General features: G+C 46.0%; 1 protein-coding gene across 1 annotated transcript in view; it reads left to right on the top strand.

Annotated features, from left to right (window-relative positions):
- Positions 1-19576, top strand: part of MRPS5 (mitochondrial ribosomal protein S5) — a 45365-nt gene extending 25789 nt beyond the window's left edge. The window contains exons 6-11 of the mRNA XM_081188735.1: positions 8532-8622; positions 9775-9821; positions 11138-11195; positions 12171-12233; positions 17982-18118; positions 19023-19576. Coding sequence (XP_081044861.1) covers positions 8532-8622; positions 9775-9821; positions 11138-11195; positions 12171-12233; positions 17982-18118; positions 19023-19247 — 621 coding nt within the window. The 3' untranslated portion in view covers positions 19248-19576. The remainder of the gene's footprint in view (positions 1-8531; positions 8623-9774; positions 9822-11137; positions 11196-12170; positions 12234-17981; positions 18119-19022) is intronic.
- Positions 19577-23967: the final 4391 nt, after the last annotated feature.

The raw sequence follows: 23967 nt of genomic DNA, 5'->3' as shown, positions 1-23967 counted from the left end.
CAGATCCCTCCATTTCTCTTTTCCATTGTTTGAAATGGGAGACTGAACATGCCAAAGTTTATTGAAGGTGATAACACGAAGCGGCACTTAACCTGCTTATTAGTGTCAGCGAAAGCTATAACCTGCATTTTCATAATCATTCCTGCCTGCTTCCCCTAATTAAATATAGATTTCTCCCCATGTTCTCCAGAAGGTGGAATAAAATAGTTTGAGCAGTAACCTTAAAGTAACCTTTTGCCGTCCAGAGATGTCCCTTTTATAAACCTTGTTTCTCCCTTCACATTTCTGCAGTGCTGGTAAATTAAACCGTTTGCCAGTGTTTCTCAACTTGGGTCTCCAGCTGTTTTCTGTCATAACAGGACCGCCATGCCCGAGCCGCTATCATAGAATCGTAGACTTGGAAGGAGCCACAAGGGTCATTTATTCCAACCTCCGGCAATGCAGGAATCTTTCACCCAACATGGGGCTCAGACCCATAACCCTGGGATTAAGAGTCTCATGCTTTACTGACTGAGCCATCCATCCTTCTGCCTCTGATCTTCACACCGTGAGACATTAAAGAACCCTTAGGCTATATTTGCTGAGTTTAAAGCATGGTGCCTGTTAAGAGAAAGAAGAAGACCAACACCATTTACTGTTGACTCTGGGAGCCCTTCTGTCAGGATCTGTGAACCACAGTGCCAAATAGCATATGGCCTGCATCGCCTTCCTGGTGTGTGGCTCTCCTGTCAAAGGAGGAGGAGGAGGAGGAGGATGATAATAGTAATAATAATAATTAATAATAATAAAAAAATAAAAATAAAAAATTTATATGCCGCCCATCTGGCTGGGCTTCCACAGCCACTCTGGGCGGCTTCCAACAAAATATTAAAATACCATAATGCATCAAACATTAAAAGCTTCCCTAAATAGGGCTGCCTTCAGATGTCTTCTAAAAGTCTGGTAGTTGTTGTTCTCTTTGACATCTGGTGGGAGGGCATTCCACAAGGTGGGTGCCACTACTGAGAAAGCCCTCCGCCTGGTTTCCTGTAACTTGGCTTCTTCAGTGAGGGAACTGCCGGAAGGCCCTCAGCGCTGGACCTCAGTGTCCGGGTAGAACGATGGGGGTGGAGACGCTCCTTCAGATATACTGGACCGAGGCCATTTAGGGCTTTAAAGGTCAGCACCAACACTTTGAATTGTGCTCGGAAACGTACTGGGAGCCAATGTAGGTCTTTCAAGATCGGTGTTATGTGATCTCGGCAGCTGCTCCCAGTCACCAGTCTAGCTGCTGCATTCTGGATTAGTTGTAGTTTCCAGGTCACCTTTAAAGGTAGCCCCACGTACAGCGCATTGCAGTAGTCCAAGCGGGAGAAAACTAGAGCATGCACCACTCTGGCGAGGCAGTCTGCGGGCAGATGGGGTCTCGGCCTGCGTACCAGATGGAGCTGATAAACAGCTGCCCTGGACACAGAATTGACCTGTGCCTCCATGGACAGCTGTGAGTCCAAAATGACTCCCAGGCTTTTTTTGGTCAGCAGGCTGAGCAGTTGTGGCATGATCAAATGTGTATTAATATTTTGTGTGTGTGTGTGTGTTTCTTCTCCTCGCCCACCCCCCTTTTCACAGCTCGACTAAGGTTGTTACACCACACAGCACCATACTTAGAATTCATTGACTTGTAGAGTTGGAAGGGATCTCAAGGGTCATCTAGCCCAACCCCCTGCAATGCAGGAATCTGTGGCCCAACATGGGTCTCGAACCCACAACCCTGAGATTAAGAATCTCGTGATAACATCTGAGCTAGGTACCAAATGAAACCCATATAGAAAGGAGACAGTTTGATTTTCCTTCAGCTGACAGACCATAGCAATGCGCATGTTATCCTCACCCCCTTTTTTAAAAAAAGAAAAACCATAGCTTATACTTACATAGGCAGCTGTCATAAGAACATAAGCCAGCTTCCTGTTCTCACAGTGCCCGTGGGAAGCTCACACAGGACCCGAGTGCGAGAGCACACTCCCCACTTTTCACAACCAGCAACTGGCATTCAGGTGCAGACTGCCTCCCACAGCTGATATTTTCCTGTACACCAACTTCGTATTCTTCATATGACAATATATGTGAATGAGAATATATATCTGTACAAGTTGCAAAATCGATATTGCTTTGCAGTGGGGCATTTTAGCTGCTTTTGTCTACTCCAGAATGAGAGGGGGGGGAGGAAATTCTGCCGGAGCTCAGTAGGTAAAAAAAAATTGCATTGTTTGATGTCAGGACAGTTGATGTAGTAACAGTCCATGGCTGCCTGTGCGCATTATCAAGCTTGAAAGGCCTTTACAGAGTTTTAAGAGAGATGTGATGGGTCTGATTGTGATGGGTGACTGGGCACATTTCCCTTCAGAGCTGCACAGAAACAGCTGACAGGAGTAATTTTGTGTGTATGTGGTTTTTCCCCTCCAGTAGCCTGACTCACTTCCATGTGCTGCTGTTGCCACCTTCTGGAAAAAAGGAGGAAGCCTCGTTTTCCTGGATTTGGAAGTAAGGAAACCCTACTTAAGAGGAAATCTGGCCAGTGGTTAAGAGATCAAGAGCGAGCCTTGGAATCTGATCCTCACAGCTGACATAAATTCTTCCTCATCTGCCATAACTGTGGCTAACAGCAGGCAGCTGGACCTCTTAACTAGGGTTTCATAACCTTCAAACTGGTTGACATGAAAAACTTGCTTAGCATTAACCGTGATTGACAGTGTCGCTTCCAAAATCTGTATTAGGGCAAATCCTTTTATTAGCGTAACCAGAATGTTGCAGAATAACGTGCAAGGTTTTGAGTTCTACAGAGTTCTTCTTTTGGCTAGATGGTAAGCAAAGCAAGGGGGAAGTGGCCGATGTTGAAATTGTGGAGTTTGCATCCCAAGGGCTGTGATTGACTAAATGCAATGTTGGAAAGAGATAGACGGTGTTCGTATGAGGTTCTGTTAGGTGCTATGCAGGCTTCTGGATGGACCTGCAGAAGCTGAGCAGGAGGAAAAAACAGCTGTTGTTTCCAAGGATCAGTCAAAGGTTGATTCCCCCAGCCCTATATTTGAAAATATAAAAATCTAGCTGTTGGCCAGGTCTGCTTCAATTCTTAGGTTGTACACATAGGTTTTTTGGTAGGATGAGAAGAGGAGTAAAGAGAAACCAGGCTGCTTGTGTTATTGTAGAAACTAGGTAGTTTTTATCTTGTTGCAGTTGCTATTGTGGAGTTATTGATGTAACCCTTGACTGTGCCTTGAATTGGGGGGGGGGGCGGGTTTCATGCTGGAGAGCCTGTGATCCTCTGTCCTGCCCCCAGTCTCCTTTTGCTGTTCCCAGTCTCTTAGCCAGCTTTAGGAAATCGAGAGCAGTACTCTTTTGCAGCGACCCAGGTTTGCAGAGAGTGGATTTTCAAAAAGCTCATTTTTCTTGCCTTTGGGGTTGTTTTCCTCCCATAAATCAGCCCGTGAACTTCAGATATCCACCAGTAAACACTTAAGAAATAAAGGAGAAAAGCTTTCATAGTAATAAAACCCAGACGTCCCATGGATCTGGCTTTGTCCAGATAGCTTATCGGGAGAGCCAAATGCAGACTCTCCAGTAGCAGAGTACTTGTTGATTCAGCTGTGCTCCTGTTGAAACAGCACCGGTGATGCATGGATCCCATTGGCAAAGTTCAGCAGATAATATCTGCTGAAATCCTCCCTCGGGTTGATCTTTTCCTTTACTTTTTCCTCCCTCCAGCAGCTACAAAAAATGCACATGCAGCCTGCTTCATATCAGTGCATACATTTAGGCGTGGTGCCCTGTTACGGCATCTCTAGGCAGTGCAGAATCCTAGAAACACATTGTCATCAAGAACGCTTCCGATGTGCCGTGTTTTGAGGGGGAGGTGTTAACTTTATGGATACGGTTGCTGGGTGCTGGATGAAGCTCGGGGTTTGGTTAGTTTAATTCAGCTAGGAAACGTGTCTATTTAATCTGAATGGTTCAGCAAGTGCTCCTTCCAGTTCCATTGCACAAAGGCTGGTATTGGAAATTGTGCATTGCTGGTGAGTATTCATTTCTGAAGCAGAGAAGGTCCTAGCATCCAGATCTGCAGGAAGCAAAGCATGTCTTACACTTGAAAATAGATGGGTAGTGTTATAGCTATCGGGTGGTTGCTCGAGAGCAATCAGGCAAGCTGCCTCACTGGTCTGTTCTAAAGCTTTATTATTGGTGCTAAAAACTTTTCCAATTCAGAGCGCCTCTATTCCATGTCTTGCTCACTCGCTAGCAGAATCTGAGAGTGGGCGGTCCTTAAATCTTCCCCAGCAGAGTAGTCTCTTGACCCCCAGCCTACGCCTCCCCTCTCTGCATGAAATCCTACTGCGCAATGAAGGCTTGGGTAAAGGGGGACCTCCCGCTTTGCTCAGGCAAGGTGTCCTGGCACCGCCTTGCATCCTCCGAGCGCTGCATCTCCTCCCCACTAGAGGCATGGCTTCCTTCCTCCGCTGAGGAAGTGCTGCTTCCCACGATTTTGGGGGGCTCTCTGTAATCCATCCGCCTTTCCCCCCCTCACTCCTGAGCCGATGGCAGTTCCCTGACAGGTAGTAACAGTGAGGTTCTTCATTTCCTTCAGTTGGTGAGAGGGTAGTGACCATTTTGGTTCATGAAAGATACTAGCAGCCTCATATCTACCATTGCTTGGGAATTCAAAGAAACACAAAAATCAGCACAGTTCTGAAATTGGTGGTTAAAATCGGTGCAGTTTTGAAAGGTTCGGCCTGCCATCTTGGTTTACAGTGGGGCCCACTTGTATCTAAATATAGAGGGGAAACCTGCTGCTTTATCTCAGGAACCCAAATTCTCAAGAAGTGTCCTAATACTTAGCCAACAAGCAGCCAACTTTCCAAAATATATAGCAGATGTGCTGTGCTGCCGATTTCTCTTCGTTATTTTTAAGCTCATACATGAATGATTCTTGGGGAAGGGGGAAAATGAGTGGGTGGTATTCAGCTAGGTTTGACAAAGGTTGGCCCATTGACATTAATAAACATTAATAACAGGTCCATTAATTTCAGTGGATCTACTCTGAGTAAGACTTCGCTGAATGCCACCCAGTATATAATGATTATATGGGGAAGCAAAATATGCAGCTAAAGTATTAACACTGCTCAGAAAACCAATACGCAACTTAATTTTTACAAACAATAATTACGGCGTGCAAAACTTTTAACTATTATGCAAGTCTGCTTTTATAGTCCAACCTAGTTAAAGGCTTTGCTGTGTTCCAACTATATTATAACTTATCCTAAATATTAAGGAAAGAGAAAACAAACAACATGATCGCTACTTGCCCAAGCAAAGATTCAAAGGAACCCATTTCTGTGAGTTCGGAGAAGAGCTAAGAGATGAATGCAAGATGCTACAAGTAATCCAGGTGGAATCCTGTGCACAATCCTTATTAAGGGGGAAAGGTTGGAAAACTGAAATTGTGAGTGTAAACCTCACCTGGCAACAAGCAAAAGCCAGAAGCCAAAATCTCTTCCAAGTTGTTTACAGGCCAAAGCCCCAAAGGACTGGTTTGTAGGAGAATGGCTACAAACAGCTTCAGAACTTGAAGGGACGGGTTCAAAGCAAGACATCGTTTCATCTAGCAAAAAGGCGTCAGAACAAGCCAACCTTGATCAGAAAAGCTTGGAGCTAAGCAAAACGACAGACAGACAGACATGCGCTCTGGGATCAGTGATGAAGGGTGGCATATAAAATCTAAATAAATACGTTATCTTCGTTGTTCTGGAAATCTGGTGGCAGTTCTCTAACTCCCATCAGTTGCATTTTAGCACACAAGTCTTAGCCGCTGCCGATTCAAGCAGAATCTGTTCTGCCAACTGAAAAATAAATAAATAGAGATCTCCTCCCTCAAATGACACAGCACGTTAACCTGTCGCTGGGAGAGCACTCTAGGAACATGTCAACTTAGAAAGCAAAATAGAGCAGGGTTTGATGTCTCGCCGCATTATTGTTTTTATCCTGCGCAGTGATATTTCTTTAGCACACTGATTAGAAATGAAGTGTGAAGTTTGAGTGAAGTACTGCAGGGAAGAGAACTTCAAATGTCTCGCGTCTGGTTTCTTAACCAAGCAGACGCCTTAGCAAAGAGAAGTTATGGCTAACCATTGAACCGGCCTCACAGAAATCAAACAAAGGGCATCCACCAGCCTGCTCTCCTGCCCGTACATGCATGCAGGGTCCTGGATGACTTTAAAAAAGAGTAAGAAGAATTCTGTGTTGCATTTAGTCTCAGTTCCTCAAGTGGAATCCTGCAGCCCTTATAAGTTGTGCAGCTGAACAGATCTGATTGTTTTCCCTTGCTTTGTTTCATTCTGAACTGATATGTTGGCGACCATGAAAAGAGGTGTGTTGATGCAGAGATACGTTAAAGGGGGTGCGTGGATGTGCACAGAAACTCTCCAAGGATGGTAAAAGAGCCAGACACGTCCATTCATATAATTTATTCTTATGCCTCCATTCCACAAGATGGTATCCGAAGGGGTTTACAGCATCAAATGGACAACCGTTCCCAGGTAAAACTATACACAGGTAGCACTATGCAAATAAAAGTTTTATTTGGCTGGGGCGGATGGGGACTGGAGGGCCCTAGATTCCTGCATCCCTGGTTTAAACTAACCTAATCATTTAATCTTAAAAAAGCAGAGACATCACCTTGCCAACAAAGGTCCGTATAGTTAAAGCTATGGTTTTCCCAGTAGTGATGTATGGAAGTGAGAGCTGGACCATAAAGAAGGCTGATCACTGAAGAATTGATGCTTTTGAACTATGGTGCTGGAGGAGACTCTTGAGAGTCCCATGGACCACAAGAAGATCAAACGCATCCATTCTTAAGGAAATCAGCCCTGAGTGCTCACTGGAAGGACAGATCCTGAAGCTGAGGCTCCGATACTTTGGCCACCTCATGAGAAGAAAAGACTCCCTGGAAAAGAACCTGATGTTGGGAAAGATTGAGGGCACAAGGAGAAGGGGACAACAGAGGACGAGATGGTTGGACAGTGTTCTCGAAGCTACCAGCATGAGTTAGACCAGTGGTGTCAAAACTTTTTTCAAAGAGGGCCAGATTTGATGAAGTGAAGGGCCGTGAGGGCCGACCAAATTGCTGACCTTTTTTCAGGACTGAAGTTTTTTTAAAGGATTTTACCCCAGGGAAAAAAACTGCCACAGGGGCCGGATTAAACCAACCAGCTGGCCAGATTAGGCCCCCCAAACGGACTTTGGACATGCCTGGTCTAGCTTCATACATCACAGATTTGGCAGCTGAATTTCCAGGAAAAAATTGCCATGTGTTTCAAGAGATATGGGTGCATTCAAACAATGGGCGAGGGGGAAATCTTTGCATGTGGCAAGTGTCCAATGGGAATGCGTAAGTGTGATGAGTGTTTGTGATTATGGGATGGCCATGCCTGCTTTTGCTATGAAAAACGAGCGCCTGTCTCTCACCCCTGTCGAACTTCTTGCCCTCGGGGTTGATGCCCTTCACGTCGAAGATATCCTCGAAGAGGATGCCGGCCATGGCAACGCGGGAGGAGCAGCTGCAGCTGGGGGCTCCCGACCTGCTATAGCCACACGCGCGGAGAGCATGGAGCGCCGCTTTCCTCCCTTCGCTTCCGGCACGGGTGCCTGGCGATGACGTCAACAGTTTGAGGCTCAGGTGGACATGCTGGAACAGGGCAGAGGGGTGGCGGGGAAAGGGTGGCCGCAACTGGAAGTAGGATGAGGGCGAGAATAGCGGGGAGGGGAGGCGGGGTGTCCCTCAGCTGCGCACGCGCACAAGTCTGCTTTGAAGCCCGAAAGAGGGCAAAAAAGATCCCAACCTTTAAACCTGCAAGAAAGGGAGGGGCGGGGCAGGAGGAATAAATATATATTTGTGTGTGTAGACTCTGGCTTGTAGGCTGCCGCGCATGCGCTGAAGAGGCGGCTTTCTTGTGTAAAAAAAAAGAGCGAGAATAAAAGGTGAAGGCTGGCGGCCAGTGGCAGCTACACGGGCCACATGACGAGGTCTGGCGGGCCGGATTCGGCCCGCGGGCCTTGTGTTTGACACCCGTGAGTTAGACCAAACTGCGGGAGGCAGTGGAAGACAGGAGTGCCTGGCATGCTCTGGTCCATTGGGTCACAAAGAGTCGGACACGACTAAACGACTAAGCAACAATCATTTAACACCAATAAGGAGAGAGAAACAAGGCCTAACATGGAAATAAAATGCAAGGCACACAAGGCCAAATAGATCTCCATACCATTTTAGGAAGACAGCATAGGAGTCTCCCATCTGCCTGTCCTCCCCACACACACACACCCTCAGAAAATGACAGTGCTCCCAACAACCCACCCATATCAAGAGAACTGTCAAAATGATGAATCTTGATTTGCAAAGAGGCAGCATCCTTCAGAACAGACTTGCCGCAAACATCCTCTTTTTATTTTAACTTATCAACAATCTTAAACTTTGCCTGCATTTTCTCTCTCTCTCTCTTTCTCAGTTGAAAAATGTATTTAATATGACAGCCAAGGAAGGAAGGAGAAAATCTGTCAGTGCCCTGGTGGTGGTTGGAAATGGAAATGGAATTGCTGGTAAGTGAGCACTTCATTCTCAGGGGGCAGCTTTTGTTCATTTCATAACCGTAGCAACCCACTATTTTTCTATAACTTCTTTTCAGTTGCGTTTCTGTTTCTTTGGTGTGTGCGTCTCCATCCAGGGTTTGTGCTCTGTGTTGGTCGCAGCCCTTGAATGTGTGCTTTTGTCTATCATCTTCCGTATCTCATGCCCAAGTTATTTTCGATCTTCATCACCCCAGGGGTGGAGGGGGGAGAATTTCTGCAAGGGTGGAAGGAGATAGAACACAGTATTGCCTGAAGCGTGGAAAGGCCAAGGAACTGGTCAGGAGAGGAGGGTTTTGCCCCCGAGTGGAAGGCTGTTTCCTGTCCTCTGACTCGAAAGGACACTTCGGCCTTTGCAACACACAAAGTTTAGCTGCCCCTGTTTAAAAAGACTGCTGCTAAGGGGGCTTTTTCCTGACTGTCAGCAATTTTCTTTGGAACATTGTTAATACGAACTTAGCAAGGAAATAACACTTCTCTTGCAGCAGCTTCTAAAATACACCATCAGACACCAATTTATTTTTCCTCGGAGAGTAAGAATCTAAGGCTGTTGCCAAGATTACAGCCCAGCAGCAAAGCCACCCTCATTGGCTGTGTTCTCGGGATGTAGATTAATACAGGGTCCTTTGCTTTTAATTTGCAGAGGTTGGATGGCCATGTGTCATGGATGCTTTAGTTGGGATTCCTTCGTCTCAGGAGGTCCCTTCCAACACCACGATTCTATAATTACGCTCTGTGGTTCCCGGTGGCACTCTGTTCCATGAAAGCCAAGACTTGTGCCGTTTAATTGCACGGAAAGTAGATTGATCAAGGAGCCAAGGGCACATTTAGTAAGGTTTTTTCCTCCCTTTTGCTGAAAGCTGGCAAGCCGTTCCACAGACGGAAGGGAGAGGTGAAGACTTTCGTAACTGCCACCTGATTCCTTGAGCACATTTCTGGACAGTTTTAGTGTCCTTTGGGGGGGGAGCCAAGCTGAAAATGCAAAAGCACTTCAGGACCACCACTTGCCTCGGTGGGGCAAAGTGCGTAGCTATGAGGAGGCCTCCTTGTTCGCAAGTGCTTTGCAGATTTCCACATGCGGCATTTGTCTACTAACCAATCTACCAATCTGTTTGCACCCCTCAGGTTTTGCACTGGGAAAAGCAACGGACAGGATGATTGCATTGAGGAAAGTATGTCCTTTTAAAAGTAATAATAATAATAATGATGATGTGGGGATGCGGGTGGTGCTGTGTGTTAAACCACAGAGCCTAGGACCTGCCGATCAGAAGGTCAGCGGTTCAAATCCCCGCGACGGGGTGAGCTCCCATTGCTCGGTCCCTGCTCCTGCCAACCTAGCAGTTCAAAAGCACGTCAAAGTAGATCAATAGGTACCACTCCGGCGGGAAGGTAAACGGCGTTTCCGTGCACTGCTCTGGTTCGCCAGAAGCGGCTTAGTCATGCTGGCCACATGACCCGGAAGCTGTATGCCGGCTCCCTTGGCCAATGAAGCAAGATGAGCGTCGCAACCCCAGAGTCGGTCACAACTGGACCTAATGGTCAGGGGTCCTTTACCTTTAATAATAATAATAATAATTTATTATTTATACCCTGCCCATCTGGCTGGGTTTCCCCAGCCACTCTGGGTGGCTTCCAACAGAATATTAAAATACAATAGTCTATTAAACATTAAAAGCTTCCCTAAACAGGGCTGCCTTCAGATGTCTTCCTTCAAATCTGGACTTCCTTTACTTGGTATTTATGCATAAAATGCACACAGTGCCGTGGTTCTGTCCTGGCATGAGAACATACTGGGGGGACGGAATGTAGCTCAGTGATGGGAGCGCCTGCAATGCTTGCAGGTTTCAATCCCTATCATTTTTAGGTAGGACTGAGAAAGGTTCCCTGCCTGAGGCCCCCTGCCAGTCAGCGTAGATGGTGCTGTAGCTAGATAAACTAATGATCTGACTCGGTAGAAGGCAGATTCCTATGTTCCATGTGAAGAACACTGGAAACTTAGGCCAGCATCAAACCAGTTGGGGATCTGTTGCTCTCTTTTGCCAAAGGAGGGCATAGCTGTGTTGTAGATTGCCTCCCTCCTCCAGTTCCTGCCCTCCCTCCATGTATACAAAAAAAAAAATTGAGCTTGAGGATCTGCTATCCTTCGGGAGCAGCTTTTCAGGGGCGTGCTGGCAGCCATTGAGGAGAGGAAAAGAAGCGGAATCCCTGTTGGAACTGCAGGATTTTTCCTTTTAGACCCCCAAATAGCTGACATTGCCAGTGTGGGCAGGTAGGCTGGGAAGTTTGGTTGGGCATAGTCTGTGGTACTTTATAAAAGCATTTTGATCCCTTTTAATTTATCAAACTAATTACGTTTCAGGTCGGTACGTAATTGGCAGAAATAGCTCTTATTTTTATCTTAAATTCGATCTCGCCGTAAAATGGAAACAGTCCTCTGACATAATCATTTCTTAATGAAAAGTGTCTTCTTGGATTTTTCCCCCCCTAGGCGAAGAACAGAGCTATCCACTATTTGCACTATATCGAAAGATACGAAGATCACACAAGTAAGTTGCAAGATTTTAGACTCTACCTAAGGTTTTAAAAGCCAGCTAGTTGCATTACTTCTTCTTGTAGAATTGTAGAGTTGGAAGGGACCCCACGGGTCATCTAGACCAACCCCCTGCAATGCAGGAATCGCAGCTAAAGCATCCCTAACGGGCAGCTATCAAAGCTCTGATTAAAAACCTCCAATGAAAAAGAGTCCATCACCCTCCAAGGGAGTCCGTTGCACTGTCAAAAAGCTCTTACCACCAGAAAGTTTCCCCCCATGTTTGGTTGGAATCTCCTTTCTTGTAACTTGAATCCATTGTCTCATGTCCTACTGTTCAGAGCAGAAGATATTTGAAGCCCTTTTGATATTTGAAGATGGCTATCATATCTCCTCTTTTCCCGGCTAAACATACCCACCTCCCTCAACCATTCCTCATAAGGCTTGGTCTCCAGACCCTTGACCATCTTGATTGCCCTCCTCTGCCCACGTTCCAATTTGTCAATATCCCCCTTATTAAATCGTGGTGCCCAGAACTGGACACAGTATTCCAGGTGTGGTCTGACCAAGGCAGAATAGAACGGGACTGTGACTTCCCCTTGATCCGGACACTAGACTTCTGTTGACGCAGCCTACGTAGCTTGCCATTCCTTTAGTCTGCTTGTCTCTAAAGCTCAAGTCCAAAAGTTTGAATGAACATGCGAATCACAGAAGCGTAGAGTTGGAAGAGGCACCCCAAGGGTCATCAAGTCCAACCCCCTGCCTTGCAGGAATACTGGTCCAGTTCAGATGCAGCTGTCTCATGTACCATACTCTGAACATTTGGCACTTGAAAGTGAATTGCAGTACTACTTCCAGTATCGGTGGTCGTTTACCTCTGAATGCCAGTTGCTGGGGAGTGGGCTGTTGCCCTTAGATCCTCTGAGCTAGATGAGCCTTTGGTCCAACCCAGCAGCACTCTCCTTACTGTAACATGTACCTTTTCTTCTAGTTTATCACGATATCGCAAGCACTGTTAAGAAAACAACCATCCGGATGAAGAAGCAGAACAAGGGTAAGTAAAAGCTGCAACTGATGATGATGATAATTTATTATTTGTACCCTGCCCATCTGGCTGGGTTTCCCCAGCCACTCTGGGCAGCTTCCAACAAAGATTAAAAATACATTAAAATGTCACACATTAAAAACTTCCCTGAACAGGGCTGCCTTCAGGTGTCTTCTAAATGTTAGGTAGTTGTTTATCTCTGATATCTGGTGGGAGGACGTTCCACAGGGCGGGCGCCACTACCGAGAAGGCCCTCTGCCTGGTTCCCTGTAGCTTTGCTTCTCGCAATGAAGGAACCGCCAGAAGGCCCTCGGTGCTGGACCTCAGCGTCCGGGCAGAAGGATGGAGGTGGAGTCGCTCTTTCAGGTAGATGTGGAATTTAGAAGTGTTCTCGTCCAAATCGGTGTGATCAGTCTTCTTTTCTTAACATAACCTTTCCTGTAAAGTGAAACAGTCGCTCTGTCCAGATTGAAGCCCAGCACTCTATTTTTCAGCATTTCTAATTCCCCCCCATAAGTTCAGTGGGCAGGCAGCAGTGCTGAATGCGCAGAACTTAGGTCAGGAGTGCTGTCGCAAGCTGACAAATGGAAGCATTAAGAATTCCCATATGTGGAAGGTCGGGGTGGCAATGGAAGTTTCATTGCTCATCCTTGCCGATGCCTCGGGCATCATTCTGTTGACTGTGAACACCTTCACCTGTGCAATGAAACGATTTTTCTCTTGCTGTCTCTTGAACGTTAATTCTGCTCGTGGAAGAAGGAAAGAGGGGAAGGCGCCAAATGCAAGAATATGGAGAACAAATCAGTAAAGCAGGGTTTACTGATCCAATACATTTTTCACTTTTTGGGGTCTTTCTTCTGGCACAACTGATTTAGGTATTTCAGAAATGACCGAAAAATATATCTCACGCCTTCCCAAAATGTGTAGGGTCATACAATGGAAAGTCACACAAACCACACCAGTGTAGCTCTTGATTGTAAAGCGGGTGCCCCCACTCCACTTAACCTCACGAAAAAATACTCCAGAGCAAAACACAGCCCTCTTTCCTTTTCAGGGTTGTGTGTCTGTTGTCATTTTGTAAGGGAGCACAGGAAAATGCAGCATGTGACACTGGGTGTGGGATTCAACTTCCCCGAGAATCTCTTTCCCTCCTTTTTTCTTTTTTTGCAGGGGAGTAAAAAGCCAAATTCTAATCCTTGCGATTGCAAAAAACAGACCCGTAAGCATGTAAGCACTGCCTGCTGAAACCTCAGATACAAGAGAGGTTGCTAAATAAGATTTCTAGTAGTTGGCCGTGGGTGGAGGGGCAGTTCTTACGGCCTCCCCCAAGACTAGTGAAAGAACCCATTGCGCAAAACGTCCAGTTTGTGTCATTGCCACCAGTTGCAGAATTCAGGTTTTCTTTTTCTTTTTTAAATTCATTTTTATTAAATTTTCCACTTTAACAATCCAATCAAATCACGTTAAATATTCCAAATTATACATATCAAATAATCCAAATAATCTTCCAAATTATAATTTTTTTTAATAGGGCTTCCCATGCTTCAAGTTCGGAGGGCTCTGATCATCTCATATCTCTACTGCTTTTCATAGTCATTTCCAATGGTTCCTCTAATTCTTTCTGTGGTTAGCCTGCAGAATTCAGGTTTTCATGGCACAGGTGTTGGATTGCCTGGGAAGGAATTTTGCACTGCGTAAGAACGCAAGGCGAGCCTGCTGCATCATGGCAGTGGCCCATCTGAGCCAGCCCCTTTTTCACACGGTTGCCAGTCAGATGCAAGCGGGACCTGAGCATAGCAGCACTCGGCTCGCTCCTGTTTCTCAGCACCTGGTTTTCAGAGGCATATGACCTCTAACAGTGGAACTATTACAACACACCCCCATGATTAGAAGCCATTGATAACATGAATGTGTCTAATCGTCTCTTAAAGCCATACAAGTTGGTGGCTGTCACTCCCTCCTGCAATTCCGTATTTCAGCTGTTCATAATAATAATAATAATAATAATAATAATAATGTTTTATTTATACCCCACCCTCCCAGCCAGGGCCAGGCTCAGGGCGGCTAACACCAGGTATAAAAACAATTGATTAAAATACAACTTAAAAACAAGATTAAAATACAACATTAAAATGCAGCCCCATTGCAGTAGAAACTCAAATCAAAAACTTTTTGGGGATGAAAATGTAAAATCTTTGTCAAGGCCAACTATCCAGACTGGTCCTACGTGGGCCAGGGAAAAGCCAGGGAAGTCCCCAAGTAGGAGTTTTATCACAGAAGGAGAAAGGAAAGAGGGGGGGGGGGATCAAGTGAAGAAGTACTTTCTTTTATCAGTGTTTTTAGATGGGTTTGGGTGGAAGAGGAAACCTCAAGTCTCCTTCCTTTCTGAAGCATTACATTGAATTTTCCTTCAGATTTACAATCTGTTACCATTTTAAATGAGAATTCAGGGGGCTGGACTAGATGATCTCTTGAGTCCCTTCCAACTCAACAATTCCATGGTTCTGTGCTGGGGCTTTCGCTTAGAATGACCCAACCCTCTTTAAGTTGTGCTAGTTCGTGTGACTCAGGCCAATAAATCTTTAAAAAACCCCAAGTGTGATCTAATGCATTTTATTAAAAAGCCATTAAGACAGCTCTTCGAGATTATTCCAGTCTGCAGGGCAAGCTCGGTGCTCAGTAAATGGAGGAAAGGAAGTCTATTAGCAGGCCACAGGCTTTGCTGTGCTAATATTTCCCTCTTTTTCCCTTCTTTCCACACCCCCCCACCCCACCCCTATAATTGAAAAACAAGCGATAGCCATCTAAAGCCATTTGCTCTGCTGTTTTGAGAAAGTATCAATTTCATGCTTGGAGATGGAATCAGGTTTTCGACATAATTACGTCTGAGCGATATCTGAAAGGCTATTTATCAAGAGTTTCATTTGGTAGCGGTCCCACATTTGCCATTTCGGAAGCGCCGCGTTTTCCATCCTTGGACTCAAAAACTGAATTTCTGCGGGTTACTTCTTAGCGGATGTGAATTGACCAGCTTGCACGGTAAATGGTCAGCTGCTGCCCCAGGTTACTTTGCGATAGGAGCTAAATATTTGCACCTGACTGGAGGCAGAGGTGGAGTTAAAGGTTACGGAAAATTATTTTCTTTCTTCAGCACCGGAGGTAAAAAGGTAAAGGGACCCCTGACCATTAGGTCCAGTCATGACTGACTCTGGGGTTGTGGCACTCATCTCGCTTTACTGGCGGAGGGAGCTGGCGTACAGCTTCCGGGTCATGTGGCCAGCATGACTAAGCCGCTTCTGGCAAATCAGGAGCAGGAGCAGGGACTGAGCAACGGGAGCTCACCCCGTCACGGGGATTCGAACCGCCGACCTTCTGATCAGCAAGTCCTAGGCTCTGTGGTTTAACCCACAGTGCCACCCACGTCCCATTCAGTACCGGAGACACGCATCCAAATTTGTGCATTTGCCGCTTTGTACAGATGTGGCAGGAATGGGGGGTGGCCCTCCAGATGTTCTCACATTACCAGCCCCAGCCAGTATGGTCAATTGGTAGGAGATGGCAGAGTTCAAGAACATCTGCAAGGCCACAGATTCCCCCCTCTTGGAATGGGGGCTTCGGTGTCCCGTTTACATTGAGCGTGCTCTGTGTGTGCCACTAGGGATTTCCTATTTTCCATTCATAACATGATTCAAATGAAGAGAGCAGTGCAACCTTCACTCGTGTAGAGATCAGTTGTGCACAGCAGAGAGTCTAGCTGAGATTTGTGCCCAGGATGCATCGTTTTAATGAGACCTTCAGATGTCCTTTAAAGGACCGGACTGTTTTCACAGCCTGGCAAGGAGTTACTTTTGAAATGAATTAGGATCCTAAGAAGAATTGAAGAAGAATTACGATCCTTAAGGAAGAATAGATAGGTTCTTATGCCAGGCTAGGCTGCTTGGTCCACCTCCCCAGTATTGTCCACCCTGGCTGGCAGCAGCTCTCAAGAGTCTCCAGACAAGGTTTTTCTGCTACCTGAGACCCTTTCAACAGGAGATTCTAAGTCCTGGACTTGGGACTTCCTGTGTGTGCTCTGCCATTGATCTGTTTCCCTCTCTGTGCATTGAAATGGGGTCTGCTTCTCTGCAATTTCGAAACTGGGTCTAGTCCTTCTTTCTGGAGCAACAGAGACCAAGTCCAGCCCATCATCTGCATGACAGCCCTTCAGATATTTGAAGAGCACTGTCATGTTCTCCCCTCCCTTTTAATTTCTTATTTTCTTTAGGCTGAAGATATCCAGCTCGTATCTGCCTGCTTCCCTCCAGCAGCTGTGCTGCATTCTTCTGTCTCATAACCAAATCATGCCTTGAAAAGCAATCTTCATATCACCGGCATTATGGTACCTAACGCACATCCCGCAGCGCTTCAGTGTGAAATAGTGGCAGCAGTGTACAAAACAGGGCTTCAAAGTGATGGAGAGAGAGGCTTAGAGTTCCCTTCCCTCCCAAAGGTGAAAATGAATTGCCAAAGGATCCGGGTCTGATGGCAATTCCCTCAGCCTCCTGTAGGACCAGTCTTGCACAATAAAAAGCTTTGAGCAAGTGGCAGATTCAGGTGACGAATGAAAGCAGCGCAGGGAGTTTGCTTGGCAACAGAGCAGTGACCAGCGCTTTCAATAATATATCGCCTTGCTCCCGTTAACAAGCACCTTGCCTCCCCCACCCAAATGAATGAATGAAATGAATGCCATTCAAAATCCTGTCGCTTTGGTAGCAAGCTTCCCATTTTAAGCTTCTTGAAAGCTCTGCCCGCTCCTCAGACCTATTCTCACAGCCTGCACTGTTCTGCTTCTCATTTCTAGCTACCCAGACTGTTACCGAGATCAGCTCAATGGGAGTGTTTCCTCCGCCAAAGCACAGTTATTTCAGAAGGGCAGTCCTCCTTTTGCATCACTTGTGGCTGATGTCTTTAATTGGAGGCCTATAAAAACCTTGCTATAAATCTCACGTTGTGCAGTTGGTATAAATGTCTTCAGATGAGGGGAAGACATGCACTTAATCTCCCTGCTGTGCAATATTTGGATAGGACTTTGCTCTCTCTTTCTCTCTTAAATTTCATGTTGTGCAGTTGGTATAAATGTCTAGGGATGAGGGGAAGACATGCACTTAATCTCCCTGCTGTGCAATATTTGGATAGGTCTTTGCTCTCTCTTTCTCTCTTCCTTCTCTCCTACACCTCCAGAATAACACAGGTGATACAATGCACCGTGCCATGGCCTTCTGGCTTGAATTAAAACCTCAGGCCTTAAGGAAGAATACATAGTTTCTCAGTTCCTGTGGTTCTTGTTCTTTCCCTGTCTCGGGTCTGCTCAACATCGCAGCCCAGGGCTGTGTGCATCTCTGATTAGGGTCTGATTCTCTGATATGTAAGAAGGTCTAGTCTCCGGAGCTCTGCAAACTATATTTGGGTAGGCAGTGGTTCAGTGTGGACTCAGGTATAAATAAAGTATGATTCGGTTAACTGATGTTCCGGCCCGCAATTTAAACACTTGTGCGAAAGCGGTTAGTGGCAGCAGGGGAGGAGAGAAGGTAAATTGGGGTTGACTGGGCGGTTTCATCGAGTTTTGGAGCCCCGGGCCAATCTGTACCCATCTCAGGCTCAGGTGCAGATTGTGATGGTTCAGACTGGTGTGATTTGTAGTGTAATTCCATGCCGAAAGCAATTGTTTAGTAATTATTTTACTGGGCTGCTTTAATGCTCACTAACTGCTTCCCCCAGGATACGGTCTTCACTGCCACCGAGCTATCATTACCATGTGCAAACTTATTGGGATTCAAGACATGTACGCCAAGCTTTATGGATCCAGGAATTTACTCAATGTCACCCGAGCGCTCTTCAAGGGATTAGCAAAACAGGTAAGACATGCCCGGTCTTATCCAGGGTGGTTCATGTTTTGTTACAGTACAGTCCTATGCATGTCAGGTTGGGCTCATGCATTGCGTCATTCTATAATAAACTGTTAGTACAACAGCCTGGCAAGAGGGGAGCAAAGCAGCTGCAGTTGCCTCTGGGTTTGCACTAAGCCATGGTTGTGTGCAAACCAGTCCAGGGTCTGAGGGATCATGCACTCAATCCTTCCTGAGAACACAGACTCTCACAGTTAAGGCTTATTAGGGCACCAGCTTAATCTTTATTCATGCTAATTGAGCTGATCACGAGACTTGAAAAAACAAGACCGATTGATTTTGAGTTTCTTGGCTTTCTTTCTGGTTTCATATCACCTGGATATTTTTTAGCTCATTGTTGCATCCATGAGGGCTAGCAACATATATATAATAAAATGTGAGGTTATCTGTGTCTAGCAGGTGCCTGTTTTCTTTCCAAAACGATTTCTGAGTTGCTGGATCCTAAAGCATCCCTTCTCTTGTTCAGAAGAAAAAGGTGACTTGCCAATCTCGCCACTAAAGCCTTAGAGCCAACTATGCAGAATATCTACATGGTTACGGTTTGAAATTGGATGGATCAGCCAGTGTGGTGTAGTGGTTAAGAGTGGTGGACTTGTAATCTGGTGAACCAGGTTCGCGTCTCCGCTCCTCCACATGCAGCTGCTGGGTGACCTTGGGCTAGTCACACTTCTCTGAAGTCTCTCAGCCCCACTCACCTCACAGAGTGTTTGTTGTGGGGGAGGAAGCGAAAGGAGAATGTTAGCCGCTTTGAGACTCCTTAGGGTAGTGATAAAGCGGGATATCAAATCCAAACTCTTCCTCTACTACTGCTTGTGGCTTAAATGTTTGCCTTTCCTCTCCCCTCCCCAACTAGGAAACTCACCAAAACCTAGCCAATAAGAAAGGCCTCTACGTCGTAGAATTCTGTGAAGAACGTGGCCCGCTTCCTGTTGTCGTCGCAAAGCCCCAGGGGGCGATCAGAGAAGATCCGGAGCCCGAGGATGAAGCTCTCAATGTCAAATTGGAGTTCAGTGAAGTGAAGGCAGCACAAGGAATGAAGAAGAACGTTTGGGCAAATGTGAGAAGAACAGCTTCGTAGACGGGTCCGTATATAGATGCCCAAAAGCCGAGGAAGATGTACCATCGACACAGAGTCCTAGAATTAATTTCCAAGATAAATGCTGTATGAAGGTTTCATTCTAACTTAGGGGCTCAAAACAGCTTGGCTTCCTCTCTCCAGTGGGCACTCTCTCTCTGTTGAGTGCAAGTGACCAATGCACTAAAATTGCAATTTCATAACTGCATCTGCTTTATTGCGGGCCGTGGAGGGGTGGGAGAGCCTGCAACCAACAGGTTGCTTTCATGCGTAATTTGGGGAGGGGGTGAACTGTCAAACAACATGGCAGAAATAAAGTTGTGACAAAATCCTGTCCTGCCTACTATTTGTTTCACAGCATCTATATACTGTCTGATTGTTAATAAAACCTCTAAGTGGGCCACGCACAAAATTTAAAACTGTCACTAAAAAGATGCTTAAAGACAGGCATTGAAGACGTTTGCAAGATAATTAAAGTCAAAAGTTAGCATTAAAAGATTAAAACACAAGTCGGCATTCTACGTTAATTGACTGAACAAAAATGTTTTAAGCCAGCACCAAAGGAAACACAGCAAAGCCCCCCCCCCCCGCCTCCTGTCAATCAGCAGGGAGTTCCAAAGTTTAGGCACTGCCACACTAAAAAAACTAATTGTCTCCTTGCACAGTGTTGGAGGCAACCCAGATTTTTCTTCAAGGCACCACTATTTTAAAGAAATTAAATCCACAAGCTTGCCAGAAACATGCCTTGTACTCAATTGTTTTAAATGTTTGTTTTGCTATTGGGATTGTAGTTCCATTTGTGTTTCTCAAGCTGGTCTCTGACCGTAATAAATTTCATGCCTTGTACTCAAGAAAAGCACTACCCAGTCCTGTCAGCGGTGTAAGAAAGGGGGAGATAGAAAGCACCTGAAAGTCTGCTCTTGAAGGAATTCATTTCAAACAAACAAACAAAAAACAAGACCTATTGTTAAGAGAGAGGTTGGGCTACAGTTGTAATAGTCGTTCCAAAATGCATCCGCCACGATCCAGCAAACTCTTATAAATGCAGGTGATTTGAACCATGTATATTGAGAGCTTTCCCATCCGCGGTAGAAGCCTCATTAATTTCAATAGAGGCAGAAGGTCTTCACAGATATTCCTGTAGGCATGCAGCCTGCGCTGCGCTGTGCTTCTGGATTAAGATGAATGAGAATAATAGCTGTTTTTATGGCTTCCCCCATTAAAGCAGCAGCGGCAGGGGATCAAGGGTTGCCAACCTTTTCAGGGCCGGTGGAATTTCGATGATAAAGCGCCCGCAACAACAACAAAAATGTGTGCTGTGCTGTATCCAACAGATACTGGGGCAGGGGAGAGAGAGAGAGAGAGGACCACAAAATGGGATGCCCCATTAACAGGGGGGAAAGTCACCTCCATCAGCTGTGGCTTCCCCTTGCTCACAAACAAGCTCCTTGCACCTCTTCTCTGTTCAGAATGGCAGGGAAGGTGGGAGTCAAAACCTGGCATCCAATAGGGAGTGGGGCATTTTTTATATCGGAGATGCTGAGAAGCAAACGAGAACTGAGCAGGAGGAGCCAACAGTGGGTTTTTGAGGGGGATAGGTCATGGGTAGGCAAACTAAGGCCCAGGGGCCGGATCCAGCCCAATCGCCTAAATCCTCCAGCCCACAGATGGTCCGGGAATCAGCATGTTTTTACATGAGTAGAATGTGTGCTTTTATTTAAAATGCATCTCTGGGTTATTTGTGGGGCTTGCCTGGTGTTTTTACATGAGTAGAATGTGTGCTTTTGTTTAAAATGCATCTCTGGGTTATTTCTGGGGCATGGGAATTCGTTCATTTCCCCATAGATAGATAGATAGATAGATAGATAGATAGATAGATAGATAGTCCGCCCGCCCCCCACAAGGTCTGAGGGACAGTGGACCGGCCCTCTGCTGAAAAAGTTTGCTGACCCCTGGGATAGGTGCACGAACTTAATAGACAATTGGTCTCAAGAAGCCCGGACAACAGTATTGATGGAGAAACAAGAACAGGAACACAATCTGGCAATGCTTTTGTGGTTTGGAACCTCTTCATTGGCTGTGCAGCTGGGGTGGCCACTTCGCAGCCCCCCATGCCCTCTGATGAAAGGGTGTCCTTAACTAAGAGACACTAGGGGTGTCTGCTGTCACCGGAGCACAACTTGTTCTCCGCGAACCCACTTGGTCGCCTCTTGAGATCCGGCTTACCATCCACCACACTACCAACAGTTTCCCAGGACTCTTGACACTTCCAGGGTCATCCAGCTCCCAACTCCCTGAGCTCCTCTCCTTGGGATCAGACCACCACTCGCCCCTCCATGATACCTCCACAGGACTTAGGACAAATACAGTGGTACCTCGGGTTAAGTACTTAATTCGTTCCGGAGGTCCATTCTTAACCTGAAACTGTTCTTAACCTGAGGCACCACTTTAGCTAATAGGGCCTCCTGCTGCTGCTGCGCTGCCGGAGCACGATTTCTGTTCTCATCCTGAAGCAAAGTTCTTAACCTGAGGTACTATTTCTGGGTTAGCGGAGTCTGTAACCTGAAGCTTATGTAACCCAAGGTACCACTGTACAGATTTGGCAAAAGAGGCAGGTCCTGCAAAGCAAAAACCTTTTAACTGTCAAAGGCCAGGATAAAAAGGTACACCTTCAAAATGCACCAAACAACAAAGGTGCTGCATATACCCCTTTGGGGAGGGAGTTTCACAGTTTAGGATCTGTGTGTGGCCATTGCAGAGTGTGTGCCTATGTGTGCGCTTTGAACTTCAGCTGTGCTTCAGCACAAAGCAGCCTTTCAGGAGCCACCCTGAATGACTGGCACATCATCCGGGAAGAAGAAGAAGAGTTTGGATTTGATATCCCGCTTTATCACTACCCGAAGGAGTCTCAAAGCGGCTATCTCCTTTTCCTTCCTCCCCAACAACAAACACACTCTGTGAGGTGAGTGAGGCTGAGAGACTTCAGAGAAGTGTGACTGGCCCAAGGTCACCCAGCAGCTGCGTGTGGATGAGCGGGGAAGCGAACCCGGTTCACCAGATTACGAGACTACCGCTCTTAACCACTACACCACACTGGCAGAGAGGGGAAGGCTAAAGAAGTTCTGAGCCTGGTAGGTAGGTAGGTCTACCAGAGATCAAGTTGATGGATTATGCCGAAATGTCTAAAATGACCGGAAGAATCAGAAATCGGGAAAACCATAATTTTAATGAGGAATGGGGGAAATTTTATAATTTATCTTAAAAACCATTGCGAACAGTTAAAATCATTAGTAGGATTGGAATAACACTTGTAGTTTAATGGTGAATTTTGGACACAGTGGAGAGGTAAAAGATTTGGATTATTATAAAAGATGTGGGAGGAAATGATTAACAATAGGACCCACAACAGGGAGGAGGGAAGCCCAGGAGATTTTTTTGGAATCTTGGTTGTATGTTGGATGTGTGACTAAAATTTTAATCTGAAAAACCATATAAAATTTATATTAAAAGGTCTGAGCCACCCACTAACCACAGGTACTTTATTTTTCCTGTACAGAACTTTAAAAAAAAATCATACACATGTTCTTTGTGGTCTATCTAGTCCTTCATTCTTCTGTGGCATCATGAACCAGCATCAATTTACTGCCCAGCCTTGAAGAGAATTTTTTTTGGGGGGTGTTATTGCAAGAGTCCACAGACTTCCGCCCACAAACCGTGTGTCATATTGACCCATCTATGTAATATTTCCATGAAGAAGCAGCTCCACCGGCAGCCTAATGAACAACAGCGAGAAAGAGACACTCTTCTGTGTTCTCCCAACAGATTTCTGGATCTTGCTTTCAAAGGCTTGCGAAGTCAGGTTTTAGTGCTTACGGTGAAATGGACGGTTTGAAGCAATAAGCCAATTTTACTATTTCATTTGTGAATCTTGATTTTCGTTTTTGTGCTGTATTTTATGCGACATTTTGGAAATATATTTTGAAAGGCAGCTTAGAAGTCTTTTTTCATTAGGCACGGGGAGCCTGTGCCCCTCCACATATTCCTGGATTACCACCCTGCCCAAACCATTGATCAGACTGGTTTAAGGAATAAATGGATGACCAGAAGAGCTGCAGTTTCCTTTAGGACACACGACAGCCACCAGGTGGCACTCTTCTCTATACTCCATTGTCCCCTTGACAAAAGGCAGGGAAAAGATCTTGTTCCAGAGGTCATAGATAAAGAGCTACTGAACTGAGGAACATGGCTTATTCAGGGATAGGAAGCCAACCCACTTCGACCTTGGGGTCCAGATGTTGTGGGACTCCATCTCCTATCACCACAGTCAGGCAGCGTGGGCAATGATCAGGGATGGTGGAGCTAAAGTTGAGCAACATCTGCAGAGCCAAAAATTCATCATCCTTGGCTTCTCTGAAACCCTTAAACTCTCTAGAGCATTGGGTTGAGATAGTGGCATAGCGTGGGTTGCAAACACCCGGGGCTGCATGGAGGAGGGTGGGAAACTGAGTACACATGATTATTCAGCTGACCAGTAGAGTACAGGGTCAGATTTAAGGTGCTGGTTTTGACCTATAAAGCCCTTCACAGCCTTGGACCCTCGTACCTACGGGACCGCCTCTCCCGGTATGCCCCACAGAGAGCCTCAAGGTCCATAAATAGCAACACCCTAGTGGTCCCGGGCCCTAAGGAAGTTAGATTAGCCTCAACCAGAGCCAGGGCCTTT

The sequence above is a fragment of the Podarcis bocagei genome, assembly GCF_964188305.1.
Source record: "Podarcis bocagei genome assembly, chromosome: 3".
NCBI classification, from domain to species: Eukaryota; Metazoa; Chordata; class Lepidosauria; order Squamata; family Lacertidae; genus Podarcis; species Podarcis bocagei.
This window is presented reverse-complemented; position numbering and strand designations above follow the sequence as displayed.